Source organism: Peromyscus leucopus, chromosome 1 (assembly GCF_004664715.2).
Source record: "Peromyscus leucopus breed LL Stock chromosome 1, UCI_PerLeu_2.1, whole genome shotgun sequence".
NCBI classification, from domain to species: domain Eukaryota; kingdom Metazoa; phylum Chordata; class Mammalia; order Rodentia; family Cricetidae; genus Peromyscus; species Peromyscus leucopus.
Window position 1 is genome coordinate 156,388,777 of NC_051063.1, and position 15,426 is coordinate 156,404,202.

Here is a 15,426-nt window from a genome sequence, read left to right on the forward strand (position 1 = left end):
AGAAAGAGGGTGGATCTGGATGGGAGGGGAGATAGGGAAGAACTGGGAGGAGTAGAGAGAGGGAAAACCGTAATGATATGTGAGAAAAAAAAATCTATTTTCAATAAAAGGAAAAATAACAGCAACTAACCACCACAGTGCCTCTTCAGAAAACCTGTGCTGTATTACTTTCATCACCAAAAGAGTATTTGGCATAGCTGTGAGGTGTCAAGGAAGTCAATGCAAATCCTCTGTTCCTCCTCTGCCTTGAAGGACAGAGACTGACACCATGCATAATTAAAAACTTAAAATATCTGGAAGGATGGACCATGGTGAGGCATGGAGTGTGTGTGTGATTAAGGCTTTTGGTGCCCTTGAAAGTCTTGTTTTCTCAACCATGTTTAGCATTATTCTCTGATCAGCAAAAATACATCAGAACTTGCTATTTTTACTGAAGTGATGACAATGAGACAAGACTATTTTATCTAAAATAAAAGATTTTTAAATTCCAGGGTGGTAAACTTTTGAACTCTTATAAAAAAACTGCTGAAAACACATACATTAACATTTATTGGATGATGATGTTTTGGTCATAAAAATTATCAAGGATATAAACTTTTTATGTAAAGGATCAGAAATTCAAAATATCTTGGGGGGACTCAATAAAAACTCAAACTAGGTCAAACTGAGAAATAATATTACTCATGTTTATGCACTCCAATTCACCAAGTTCTGTCTGTTTTCATTTTTTTTTTTATGTATGTCATTTTTAGATGCTTTCCATTCTCAATGGGAGGAATGATCCTTTTTTTTCTTTTTCTCTTTTGGGGTGCTAAGGAGGGCTGTGGACCCAACAGTTGTAATAGCAAACCTAACCGAAATGAAAACCTTCAGTCTCCTAAGTCTTTCTATTGTTGCCTGTACTGTCACTGCATGCAAATAACTGGTGCCATTTCTGGATCTTTTAGAACAAATAACCCTTCCAGATGGCAGCGATAATAAGTGTGGAATGCTCTTTCGATGGCAGCTAAAATTGTCTGCATTGTTTTGCTGTTGTGGATTGACCGGTGGTTGATTTTGTTTTCTGTTAAGAGGTGTGAGCATGCCTCACTCCGTTGTCTACCTGGTCTCTGGCGATCAGAGAGTGCTTGTGTGCTGCAGTCATGCGCACTGGAAGAAGTGCATGACTGATTTTGTGAAGAACTCAGTGTGATCCCTTGCAGCAGAGACTGTGGGAAGTGGAAACCTGACACTCAGCTAGAGGCCACTACCCTTCAGAGGTGAATGAGACAGCCCAACATCTGTCCACTTCTTGCAAAGCTTTTCATCTTAAAGTTCATGTCCTAATACACAGCAGTTGGGTAATTGTCTGTGATGCTCAGCACAACCCCGAACTATGTGTAGCTGAGAGAAGGAAGGACAGAATCACATTTCCTTTCTAAAGTAGAAACAGCCCTGCATGCATACCCTTCTAAAATCTGGTATTTAAACAGAATTGTAAGACATCACATTCTTCTCTTTGGAATGAACACTGGCCCAAGTTACTAGAAAGCTCATGCCACTGAGTGTGCAAACTCACAGGCCAGGAAAGAAAACCTTCTCCAACACCCAATTTTTAGCATTGTGCTAAAGTCATTTACTGTTAAAACCCAGAAGTTAAATATGATCCTTTCCCTGTTCCCCACCCCTTCTCTCTTAGGTTAGTGTTTGGGGGAAAGACAGGGGGTTGGGGCTTGGCCCCAACTTGGAATTGCTGCCAAGGGCTTGTAATACAATCTCTCCCATTTGAAGGGTAAATCAGTGTCAACTGCGTTTGCTGTCCAGCAGAAAAAAAAGTAAGCATTTTACTTCCGCTCAGTCCGTGTGGACTGATGAAATGTAGGAAATCTGTTTCTGGTGAGAGGGATTAAAATCATTTTCCCAAACAGCACCAAGAGGAGCCATCACAGGAGTATGAAGAGGGGCGGTGCGGCCACAGCTGCCGCCACTGTGCTGCTGGGCTGCGGGGAGCCAGGGCCACAAGACCTCTGTCTGGAGGAGCCGCAGAGGCGCAGCCTGGAGCGCCGGCGCCGCTGAGCAGCTACGGCGAGCAGTGGGGAGCAGCGGGCTCGGTGAGCACGCAGCCAGACGCACCCCACCCCCTCCGCCCCCTCTGCAGCCAGGAGGGGTCCCACCGCTGAGCTACTGCAGGAGGGCGCGGGGGAGGGGCCTGGAAGCTGCGCGGCACAGAGGGTGAGCGGTGCTCACTGCGGTGGGGGACCTCCTGATGCCCTGGAAACAGCCTCCATCCCTCCATCCCTATTGTTGAGCAGCGCCAGAAGCCCGCTGGGACCGCTCAGCCAACCAGGGGCGGAAGTGAGGAAGTCTCATTAGCGCGTGGACATAAATGTACACATGCGTGATGCTCAAGCTAGCCTGTAATGCCGTGCGTGCTCTGCGGTTATGCGGATGGGGGGGGAAGGGGTGGGGGGAGGGACGTGGGCTGTTTGGCGGTCTTAGTCACACTTCCTGAAGATTTGGTTAAGCGGGAGTCAGGAGGGAGAGGTTGTAATGCACTTTGGGGTGACTTTATAAATGAATTGGGTAGAGTTGAACCTTCTTACGAGTGTGAACAAATGCTAATTTATCTATCCATAATTTTGTATTTCAACGTGGTATTTCGTATTAGCACAGCCCGAGATGACTGGAGTCTGAAGCTGTTTAGGGAGCAAAGGAGCCAACTTTTCTTTGGAGGTGTTAATTATCCTGGCAAAATTAAATTACATCAGCTCTGTAAAGGATTGACTTGGTGCAGACATCTCGGAGTTCCTAATGTGGGATCAGAATGGGAGCAAACCCCGTTCTCAGCATTCTGTTTTCTGTACTCCAATACACATTGAGGTGGGGTGGGTTTTTCTCCCAATTACTGTTTCTTAATCACAGACTCTGTGTTTTCTATCTCTATCTTCAACTTTGTTTTTGTTTTGTTTAATCAACTCCCCACCCACTATCCCAAACCTCTTCAACAGAGCTTGAGGAATTGTGCACACAGATTTTATGCAGAGGAAATAGGATCTACGTGTTCAGAGGGACACCCATCTGGCCCCCTCGATGTTAAATAAAGGCTCAGACAGGTTGGGAGTATCCGCCAAGCACAGGAAGTCCTCCTTCCCTTCCCACCTGTCCCAGGAGACTCTGAGAGGCAGGGCTGAGAACAAACCCTGTGCTCTTTGCTGCTTTCCCCAACCTCTTAGTCTTGTGCTCATAACTTCAGCTCGCATCTGATTTGCCTAGCTTGTCTTTGGCATCCATCAATGAGCCCTTCTTCAAGGAATGCCCTGGTCTAGCTGTGGAGAGTGTGGTGGTGGTCCTTTCCAACATGGGTGTTCAGGTTCTCACTGCTTAAGAGAAGGTAAGAACCGGAGGGACCAAGACTGGGGTGCTGCGCCTTGACCATACCCAGCGGAGGGAGCCTGTGCTGAGGGCTGTCTGGGAAGTTTCTGACCCGAAGAGGGAGTTTGCATTTAGACCCACCGAGCTTTTAGTTGTGTCTCTTCATTTATTGATAAGCACCCAACTTTGTTTGTGCTGTGGCCTGTGCTTTGCTGGGAAATAAATTCGTATGGCAGAATTCACTTCACCAGAGTCAAAGGACTTGGGATTGCCCACCGAGTTTGCTAGCATCTTGGGACCAAGGTTAGTTAAACTTTGAGCTTGAAGGTGTGGGAAATCTTCAGGACTTAATGTAACCTGCAGCAACATGCCTTTTAGAACTTCCAGACTGGAGGTCGGCTGTGCAGGTTTTGGAGCCCTCTGAAGACTTGAGCTGGTTAAAACAACTGGTATGCTCCTAACAACGTGTTTCCAGGAAAATTTGTTTAAACTTTCTGCAGAAATTACAGCATTATTTTTGTAGCTTTGATATTGTGTCCCAAACAAGAGCCAATTTCTTTCGGTTTTCTTGAGCTGCTACTGAAGTTTTCCACTCAGTGTTGTTAGATTAGAGGAAAAGAACAAGAGAGAGAGAGAAATAGCTCTTGCCAAGGTGGGTTAAGGTGCTTGGACACTTCCTGTAGTAAATGTTTTCAGGAGCAATTCAATTGAGATTTTCTATTGTTTTCTCTTTACATGACGAATCTATCCTCTATCTATATCTATCTATCTTGTACATATGTAATATATATAGCACATATATTGTACCTATATTTGTTGCATGTATGTCTGAAGAGAATGCTGAATTCTGATAGTTCATTCCTGCATTTGAGTTAAAATAAAATTTTTATGTTATGAACAAAATGCAAATCTTCTCATGAATTAAGGCTTGCCAAATCAACTTTCATAAACTTTTGATGTGAGCCATTACAATTTCCAATTAATGACTTTAGATGGTTTTCTACTCAAATTGTGTTTCAGTTTAATCTGGCAGAGCTCTAAAAGTCTGCACTTCACTGATTGAGAGAATGGTTTAGTAGGATTTGGGGAACAATGACTTAAAAAAAAATCTCAACTGCCAGAAATATTTTGTCTTGAGGAAGAGATGTGTGTGTGTGTGTGTGTGTGTAATCATTTATCCAAGATAAGTCACTATGGGGCTGTCACTAAGAAAGAGATGCCTTTCTTGTACAGTCTATGTACAAGGAGGGTATAGAGATTTAATGACTGTGTGAATATCCCATTACTTTGGGCAAAATATCTTCGTAGGCTGCCAGCCTCTTATGAATATATGAGAATTCTCCCATGCAGATTTCCTAAGGGCCTTTTGAGTCTGTTCTCCAGTCACTTAACTAAAGTTTCATGTTATTTTGCTTGATGTTTGCTCAATTTCTGTTTGATATAGTCACTTGGCAGAGGCTACAGCCCCGTCACAAGAGCTGAAACTGCTTTTGTGATGCCATCAATTATGGACTTTATTTTCTGAAATATTTTCTTGGCATTTTTAATGAGGTTTCACATTCATAACTTGGAATGGGGGTGCAGACATGTGATCCCAGCACTTGGGAGGCTGATGCAGGAGTACTTAAATTTTAGGCCAAGCTAGTATACTACATCGTGAGTTGGTGTCGACTGGGCTACATAGTCAAACCAAATTAAATCACAGCCAGTCAAATAGCAACAAAATTCTAACGAGAGACAGGAAAAGAGTGGATCCGAACAGAAGAGGAGGTGGGGAGGAACTGGGAGGAGTAAAAGGAAGGGAATTCATAATCAGATTTTATTAATGAGGAAAATAATCTGTTTTTAATAGAAGGAAAAATAGCAACAGCAAACATTTCACATTCTGAATATTGGTTGAGGAGCTACATTTTGTAGAGATGTTACTGGTTGGTCAAAATAAGTCACATGACAATAAAATTTTCAGGAAGTGGAACAAATCAACCTTGGACTTTTTTTGAGTCTAGTTCAAAACTGACATCTCCTGCTTAATTTTGGAAGAGTTTTTGGATTGATGCATTCATTTTGTTTTTAATTTTAAAAGACAGTCTTATTGATCTAAAATCTTGTCTCTGCCTTGTTTGGAACCTTTAGCATATAAACTTGAATGGTTAAAAGTGAGCAACATTGTAGAAGAGAGCCAAGGTTGCTTTTAAAGGTGGGCCTCTTGGCTGCACATTCATTGGGCCTCACTGCTTTTAGTAGCTTTTTGTAAAGGAGATGAGGGGGGTGGGGGAGACAGGAAGGAGGTTTGGGTAGTATCTGTGGACACCTACTTTGTTTCAGTGCGCACAGAATCTTGTCATATTAATAGCTTATGATCCTTAACTCATACCAAAGTGCAGTACTTTGTTACCATTTTTAACCCCATATAAACTCATTTTGCTGCTTAAACTTCCGCACATAAGCTTGGGTACAACATCCTCAACATGAAGAGAGTTTGGGAGCTCAAATGACATGCGGTTATTTATTCATGCTTTACCTGCTGACATTCCCATCTCTTCTGTCTGTTCACGTTAGTGATTGAGCTGTGGGAAAGTCCTAGTTTGTTACAGAATTATTCCCAAAAGAAGTCATTGCATGTTTTATTTTGTCATGTTTTCTAATGGTGATGATTTAGATTGCATATAGAATACACTGAACCTGAAATATTTGCCAAGTAATGTCATAAATGTTGAATCTTCATAATTATCTTTGAAATGCTCGTGTCCACAGTACACGGTGAACAAGTCAAATACAAAGAGAAAAGTTCTATGGTATGTGCAGTTTCTAAATGGCGAGGTTGTGGTGCCATTATTGCACCTAGGATGTTGGATTTCATCTCCTTTATTCTATCCATTCATTAGCCTTCCATAGTAGAGTCTCACAGGAGATAAGTAGTATAATGCTTTTTTTTTTTTTTTTTTTTTTTTTGCTTCTGTTTTTTCTGTCTATATAATACTGCAGTATGTTTGTTTGTTTGTTTTGGGGTTTTTTTGGTTTTTGTTTGTTTGTTTGTTTTTGTCATGCTAGCCTTCTAGAGTTAGGAAAAAACATAAAACTTTTTGGCCATAATCACAGCACACCTCTAGGTGGCATGGAAGAATTTTTTTTTTTCTTTTTTTTCTTTTCAGAATAAAAATCTATGTCTTCAGCTGCACTGTGGAGTAATGGGCTAGACAGTCTTTAAAAGTGATGTTTTACTTTCAGGCTCATTAACTTTTTCTCCTTCCCTCGGGGTTGCCCGAGTCTCATCACATCCATAATTGTTATTCCAGAGTCACCTTTCCTATGGAAAGAAAGGGAAAATATACACTCTTTGAAGGATTTTGTATACGTGTCTGTGTGGTTTCCCCTTTGAGATTCATTTTTATGCATTCCAAGTCCTTACAGTTCAGTTACCAACGTTTAGTCACAGAAAGCTTGTAGGAATTTCCATTTAGTGAATTCCTATACATATTTGAGGTCTTACTCTTTCCATTTGGTTGAGTTTAATACTTAACAAAGTTGTTGTTTGAGCTTTTAAAAGATTTGGATTATGTAAATTTTATTGAAAATATCTTTCACTGTTAAGCTGTGAAAACTTGTTCTCATCCTGACTTTTCTGTTCAGTGTCTCATTGATCATTTTCTTTCTTGTCTTTAAATCTACTCCTGACATGTTTTATAGTTTTGGAAACTTTAAATGCCTTCCAAAGAACAGGCATGATCTTTTCCTTAGTTTCTCTTTAGGATATAACACAGTTCATCTAGACACACTCAATTTTTATTACAGATTATAAAAGGATCAAATTTCATAGTTATCTTTTTTTAACTATTATTAACTTTAAAATTTCTAAGAATTAAACTAGATTTTATTTGCTAAGCAATTCATATCTTTATTTTTAATTTTTATCATGTATTAATTCTATAACTAACATGTTTAATATACTTTGATCATCTCAATTTCCTAATATCGTAGCCTGTTTCCCTCCACTTGTCCTCCTCTCCCTCAAGTCCCCTTCTGCTGTCATTATCTCTAGCCTTTTTTCCGTCCCTTCCTCCCCTCCCTCTCTGTGTGCTTTCTTGCTTGCTCCCTTCCTTACTTTCTGTCCATCCATTCATTCATTCCAGTTCAGTCATTTAAATGAGAGTCTACCTCACCATGCGGTGAAGTCCTCAGACTCCATATTTTCTTCCTTCTAGCTGGATCCATTTCTGTTTCCTATCTGATTTCAGCCAATTCTTTCTTTGTTTTGTTTTGTTTTTCAAGACGGTTCCTCTGTGTAGCCCTGGCTGTCCTGGAACTCTCTTTGTAGACCAGGTTGGCCTCGAACTCACAGAGATCCACCTGACTCTGCCTCCCTAGTGCTGGGATTAAAGTAGTGCACCACGACCTTCTGGCTTGATTTCAGCCAATTCTAAGGCCTGAATGTAGAGACTTTAAGGAAACCCACTGAGTCATGCTCAGTATAGTGATGATTTTAAATATGAATAATGGAGCAGGAGAAATTAGGTTGCTCATCTTTCTTCTTTTTAGAGAGGACTTAGACAAGTCCTGTCTCTTAAAATACCTTTGTGTCCCTCTGTATTGGTCATAGTTTAGTTCTTTAACCTTTCTAGTATTTGAATTACTAATTAAGCTTGCTTTCTCTCACATTGGCCTCTGGGAAACCTGACCCCTTTTTACTGACCATCTCTACTAAAATTGTGGTTATGTACAAAATATCAAAATAAAACTAGCTTAATTATCTTTATTTGTTTTTAGTGATTCATCTGTTCATATTAGGAGATCGTCTGGATTACATTTCTTTTGAAACACAAGAGAGATTGCATGGGAAATAAAGGTGCTACTGTCAGGGCAATAACAACTTCACTGTTCAGAAATGGTGAGGGGAAGGATTGTGTGCCTCTGACTCACTGCAACTGTTACATGCCATTAGGCTCCCTGTAAGCGATCCCCGATGGATTCTGTGCTAGACAATGAGCTTCAGAACCCGAGGCGTCTTCTTGCCTTTGTAGCGTGACACCGGGCTCTGAAGCTTCAATGGGAGTCACAGGGCACACAATAGGGTGTAGGTAGAGTTACTGTGAGACCATATCTCACTTTCAGGGAAGTAGTGGGAGAGATTGTGTCTGGAGAAGGAGGCATTTTAGAGGTAACCCTTTTAAGATTTCAATTAGTTATTTAAATGTATGACTCATGTGCTTAGGTGTTTGATTGATTACATGTGTGTTGACAGGCTAACCATCCTGTAGGATCCTGATTAGCTACAGACAGAGGTATTGTTTTGCTGGGTATAAACATAATTTTTAAAAAATTGGGATTGAAAATATTTCAGGTATCTTTGACGTTTAATCACAGAAGTTTAGAGAAACTCTGAGCAGTGATGTTATTAACTGGGAGAGAGTAAATAATAGCAGCATTCTAATTCTTACATTAACAAACTTGTAGCCTATGACAAGGTGTAGTAAACACAGATCGTCTTTCTAAGCCTTCATTTCAGATACTTAGAGAACGTCAAAAGAATAAGTGCATCAAAAATGGAATTATATCTTTCAGTTGTGTATTTATTATATACTTTATGTATTTACTACCTCTCCCAACAGTCTTTTCTAAGATTTTGGTGATAACTCCATTTTGCATTAAAAAAAATGGAAGTAGATTATTTATTCAAAAGTAAACTCTTAAAAGAAATTAACCTAAATAAATTATAAAGTTTGAGAATAACTACAAAGGAATACTGCGCAAAGTCTTCAAGAATAAAACACCAAAGAGAGCATGTAACTTAATCACTTTGAAATCCTCAGATGAAATATCTAGAATATTATATGCATCTAAGGACTTGCCTGTTCCAAATACACTTGTGTTTATTGTCACTTGGTTATACTTCTTTTGGTTATTTTATGTATCTACTGATTTGCAGGCCAGAGCTGGTCAGGGTAAAGTAGACTCTAAGGGAAATGATTGAGCTATTGTAAACAAAAGTGAAATAATTTTATATCAGATAAAAGACAGCTTCAATATACTTATTTTACTTAAGTAGCATCAGGTCTTTCAAATAATTCATACAGGAGCTGGAGTTGTAGCTCAAAAAGAGAGTGCTTGCCTAGCATGTAAGAGATCCTGAGATTGTTTCTCAGCATTCCATATACCAGTATGGTGGGGCATACCTGTAATCCCAGAACTCACGAGGTGGGGCAGGATCAGAAGGTCAAGATCACCCTCAGTTATATAGTAGTTATATGGCATTTTGAGGCCATCTTGGATTACTTTTGACTGTCCCCCCCCCAAAAAAAATAATTCAGACAAAGAAAATATACTTAAGGCCAATTTAAATACTTAAATATATTTACATACTTTAAAGTATTTATTTTTGTAAATTATTTTCCTATGATTCAAATAAAGATTTGTGCTATCCATACACTGAAGTAATCAAGTTATGAAGTAATCCTATTTTATTTTTTTTATTGTACTGTGCATTAACACAGGATTTCTAACATGCTAGGTAAATTCTCTGCCACTCTTAGTGTAGATGTAAAACACTGAAGTACTTTGACTCTAAAATGTTTACAAACAAACTCAAAAGGAGAAAATCATGGTAGAGGAGCGAAGGCCCCCCAGGGTAGCGGTTGTTAGGACAGTGTCTTCCACTGGTGCATTCTGTCAGACTGTGTCTTCAAGCAAGAGTTCTTGGGGCTTGAAGATCAAGATCCTAGCCTAACTCTACTGTGGTGTCGTGGATAGATTGCTCATGCTACTGATCCCCTCTGGTCTTGGTCTTCTGTGACTTCCAGAATTGTGGTGGAGACTATTTGAATACCCCTCCTCTCCTACCCAGTGCTTAGTAGTTTAACTGTGAGTCCTTGAGTCTACCATCACCAACAAACTGCATGTTGTGCTTAATATTTTAGGCATCTGTCTTACCAACAATTCCCAAGTGTTTACTAAAAATTGTATGAATACTGTTTGTGTGCGTGTTCAGCACTCAAAATCTGTAGAAATCTGTGGCTTAAAAAAAAAGACACTAAAATCTCAATTTAACCACCATTTACTGTGTTTGCATAGATGGGATTTCTTGCCCTGGAAGCTGGCCCTTTCCAAATACATTGTTTTACATGAGCTAAGCATTTACTGTTTGATTTTCTCCTTGACCTTTGATTGTTGCCGTTACCAGGTCGCTGGCCAAAAGTGAGACGAATAAAGCAACTAATGTCTCCTGGGTTTAATAATTAATAACCTGCTCTGACATCATGGAAGCCCGTGGATGGGCCCTATTACAATGTCGTCGTGGTGGCATTTTTACAGTTTTAACCTGTATGAAAAGCTATTGCTCTTCTGCCTCTCCACCAGGTGTTAGGAGTGGATAAATGATGTGCACTGCCCTGAGCCCCAAGGTTCGCAGCGGACCCGGCCTGTCTGATATGCATCAGTACAGCCAGTGGCTGGCCAGCAGACATGAAGCTAATTTGCTGCCGATGAAAGAAGACTTGGCCCTGTGGTTAACCAATCTATTAGGTAAGGTTATAAGATATCACTCTGTGAGCAAAGATAACAGTGTCTTATGTGTTTTACCCCCTCTCATAGTGTCCTTCTCCCAAGCATGTGACAACACCTGGAAAGAAAGACCTTCTTTATTGGGATTTTTCATCTGGGAAACCCGAAGCCTGTGGAAATTTAAATGAATTTCCCAGTGCCTCTCACATTAGCTGTGTTTCATATTCCAGCATCCTGCGCTGGAATGTGGAAATCTGCGGTCGAGTTGCTTATACTGTTTCTGTTCTGTCTGATTTATTTTTGACTCGTCAGTTTTCAACTGAACACTTTGACCCGTGCTTTGGTTCAGGCTGCAGGCTCTGTGAAATCTGCCTCTAAAACTGTCCTTCTTGCCCTACTTTTACAGCGCACCTTCCACAACTGCTCAGAGCCTGAACTCAGGGAGAATGCCTACGCTTTGTCCAGATGGGCTGACCCGAGTGATTTAGCTTTGAACTGGATTCTGTTTTCTTTTTAGTGTGCCTTTTTGAAAAAGCGTCGTTGTTGAGGGAACTGACACCACCTGCTAAAGGTGCCTTTGCTTTTGTCTGGTGAACTCTGAGGATGAAGGTGCCAACAGCGAAGGGTATAGATTTGTACATTTAAAGGCTTGTCATATACTAAGCCACAGCATCACCAGTAGTGGATTTCCCCAGAGAAGCGCGAGTCACAACTTTATGCTCTTACAGAGTTTTCAGAATATAAGATTTGACTGTGGAGTAAGCAGAGCTTGTGTGGTGCTGTGTGGTTGGCAGAATGGACTTGCCTACACTGAAGCAATCCTGCAAGGCACAGGTTCACTCTCTAGCTAGGAAGTCAGGGCTTACAGACAGCACCTCTCGGGATGAATCTCTAGCAAAGACTGGGAACCCATTAGCCTTTGGCAGAATTTTCTCTGCTCATCCTGGCCTTTTTTTTTTTTTTTTTTTTTTTTTTTTTTTTTTTTTTTTTTTTTGGTTTTGGTTTTGGTTTTGGTTTTGGTTTTGGTTTTTCCGAGACAGGGTTTCTCTGTGTAGCTTTGTGCCTTTCCTGGATCTTGCTCAGTAGACCAGGCTGGTCTCGAACTCACAGAGATCTGCCTGGCTGACTTTCATACTTAATTGCTTTCTAAAGAAAATCTTTGTCTGTGGGAGGTATTTACGTTTTCTATATCATAAGCACCAACTTTATGGTTTAACCAGAATGACCAGATGTGGGTATAGACAATATACCCTTCAGAAAGGTTTTCAGGACCCTCCTCCCCTCAGCAAGGTCCTCCACCTCACCGCGGGGCTATCTCTAACACAAGGAAGAGACTTCCTCAAATAGAGGAAGTTGTTGCCTCCTTTGCTTTTCTCTTTCCAGGGCACACTAATGACTGTTAAGTTAGTCATTATGAACTTCCAGCCATCTGCTGCAGATTCGAACGGTCCTTGGAATTGTGATGCAGAAATCCAGAGCACAGCTCTAGAGAATCTGTTGATGCTTGACTTCCAACTGCTGCTTCCTGGCCCTGAACTCTCTGTTCATTGTTCTGACATATAGCCTTTGTGTCTGTTTTGCAAGTTGCTGTGGGAGGAAATATTTAAAATATATATATAGTACTTAGCATAGTTCCTGGATTATAGTTAATATAAGTTATTGTTCCATTTATAAAGGTCAGTGAAATTGTTCATTTTTTATGAAACTTGTTAGGGGCTAAATCATACACTGCTCTGAAGAAGGTTAGTAGTGAGTTGTAATCGATAGTGTGATCAACAAGGGGCCATGGAGATGTTGGGACAGAAGGAAAGGGTGCGTGAGTACAGTGTAGCCTGATTACACAGGCATGACCCAGTGTTGGGTGACTAGGTCATCAAGGTGTTCTGTTTAACCAATGTGATCATTCTCAAAGAGGTTTGATCAGTGTGAGCGGCCCAACACAGCCTCAAAGAACAGAGTCAGTGTGTGTAATGGAAAGATCCTTGGATTAGAAATCAGGAGACCTGGCTCCTCTCTGGGCATCAGGAGACCTGGCTTCAGCTTCTGGCTGTTCCACTGGTAGGAAACATGCCCAAAGTCACTCAGCTATCTGTTCTGGGCTTGCTGTCCTCAACCATAAATGAAAGAGTTGGAGGGGATGCTCTTTAATATCCTTTCCAGCTCCCCAAATCTAAGTTTCAAAGAAATCTGAGTCTGGGGTTTTGGTTTGGGTCAGTTTAGGCCAACAATAAGCATAAATAAGCAAAAGAATTATAAATGAATAAATTTTTAAAGAATAAGATTATCTTGTTAAATATTTATTAGTAGTTGTAGCAAATGAAATTGATGGTTTGTGAAACTTTCCAGACAAGGGATCCTGAAGGGATAAAAAACTGTAGTTATTGAATATTACCTTTGAGTGGACTGGAATTCACCTGAAATAGACAGAGACTTAGACCCCAGGGCAGCACCTTCAGGATAATTTGGAAAGGAGTCTAAACACTTGAGACTGTTTAAAATGGTAAAACATCTGGAGGTAGGAAAATAAATATGTTTTGTATAATAATGAGAGGAGAACAGACGAGTGACTTTATTGGAAGATGGCTTTCTTACACATAGTAGCAACTCTTAGTGTGCACTTGCATTGGAAATGTAAAGTTATTTATTCTTGCAGCTGGAATGCTCAGAGAGTTAGCGCATTTATTGCACTTGCAGAGGACCTGGGCTTGGTTCTCAGCACTCATACCATCTGTAACTCCAGTTCCAGGGGATATATTGTCCTGTTTTTGCTTCTGTGAGCACTGCACATACGGTACACATAAACTCACACAAGGACACACATATGCATAGATAAAAATAATAACTAAATCTTTAAAAATTATTATCTTTCTACCAACTGAGAAATATTCACCTATTTTATTCTGTAGCTCTCTCTCTCTCTCAAGTCTTAGCTTTTATGTACTTGGAACCTAGAGTTGTCCTGGTAATGGTCTCCATGTTGGTCCTGTTTCCATGTAAAACACCAAATTCTTTAGGGAGACAGAAATGTAAAGCTTTTAGATTTTTGCTCTCCTAGGGTCATACTTGCAGAGAGCTTTCCTGACCCTATTTTAGGATATTTGTTTAAAATGTAACTTTTAAAAGCTTTTTAAGGAAAGTCAGTGATTTAACTTTGATGTTTCTGATCCTACACATAAACTGTCAATTGGTGATGAATTTTTTTTAAAGGACAATTTATTTTAAGATTATTTAGAGACCAAAAATTGTTTGATGAGTAAGAGAATGCTTGTTTTGCTGATAGACCAATATTCACATTCATGTCTCCAGTGTGACCTGAGATATTATAATTTTCAGATACTGTAATCTTGCTTAATCAGTAGTAAAAATAAATACCATTGTAGAATTCTAGGCATAGAGATAAAGATACGATAATAAACTGTCAGTCAACCTCAGTTTATGTATTAATACTGGTTTTCCTATGGGCAGTATGCTAGTTGAAGTGGCCAACATGACTCATGAGAAGGTCACTGGATGTTATTTTCACCTACTCACATGTTCTTGGGTATCTTATAGGAAGTGCTCCCTGTAACTCTGCTGAATTTCCTGATAGTAGTTGGGACCATGGACTAGATTTTTAATAAACATTTAGGAAAGACAGAGCTGGGTCCTGAAGATCCCACCATCTTCAGTAAGAATGTGTCCTGGGCTGCCACTGACATGGTGACTTCTATTACTCAGGAGTCTGTCTGTACTGTAAGCTGTCAACTCTGTTTCTTTTACTCATGAACCAAGTGTTACTCACCCATTATGTATGTCTCTACAATATACAATAATACCAAAAGCTTATGCCAGCAAATCTAGAGGAAAGTTTTAATCATTGCTTTGAGCATGGAGAGTGTTAGTAAATGATAGCAGTAATCCATGATGTAGAATTAAGCACATCTAACTCTATGATTTGTAGCAGGACTTCTGAGGATATTGTTGGTCTCACTTTGAGACAAATGTACTAACAAATTGCTCATCTCACTTGAGCTTTTACATATTTTAAAAAATGATGATTTCTCTTTGTCATATATTAGTTTTGTTTCATGATACTAAGGGAAGCAACTGGTACTGTATTTTTAAGAAAGACTTGTATGTTAAAAAGAGTTGCATCAAGACTTAGTTGCATCAAAAAGAGTTGACATTTTTATTAATGGTTGTAGGCCTTCAGAATGAAGACTTAAGTGTTTATATCTACCTAGGGATCTTGAGTAATTTCTAAGTTACTCCAAAAGCTGTTATGCTGAATTGACTTTACTTATATTAAGAAAATGTATTGAGCCAGGCAGTGGTGGCGCACGCCTTTAATCCCAGCACTTGGGAGGCAGAGGCAGGCAGATCTCTGTGAGTTCAAGGCCCACCTGGGCTACAGAGTGAATTCCAGGAAAGGCTCAAAGCTACACAGAGAAACGCTGTCTCCAAAAAACAAAAAAAAATAAAAAATAATTTTTAAAAATGAAATGTATTGATAGTTGATACTATGGCAAATTCCCCTTCTCTGACTTTTCTACAAGGAAAAGAAAATTTAGTGATTCCCAGTTTAACATGAGTGGTATGGGT

The 15,426-nt window shown here is 39.9% G+C and overlaps 1 protein-coding gene across 4 annotated transcripts in view; it reads left to right on the top strand.

Annotated features, from left to right (window-relative positions):
- Nucleotides 1–1,824: 1,824 nt before the first annotated feature.
- Nucleotides 1,825–15,426, top strand: part of Gas2 (growth arrest specific 2) — a 118,556-nt gene continuing 104,954 nt past the window's right edge. The window contains exons 1-2 of one of the 4 annotated variants that reach the window (XM_037199216.1): nucleotides 1,825–2,090; nucleotides 10,702–10,866. In XM_037199216.1, the coding sequence (XP_037055111.1) occupies nucleotides 10,719–10,866 (148 nt within the window). In that variant the 5' untranslated portion in view covers nucleotides 1,825–2,090; nucleotides 10,702–10,718. Of the gene's footprint in view, nucleotides 2,091–2,175; nucleotides 2,405–2,497; nucleotides 3,371–9,806; nucleotides 10,867–15,426 lie in introns of those variants that run through there. The other 3 variants (XM_037199219.1, XM_028880177.2, XM_037199220.1) reach the window with 3 other exon arrangements.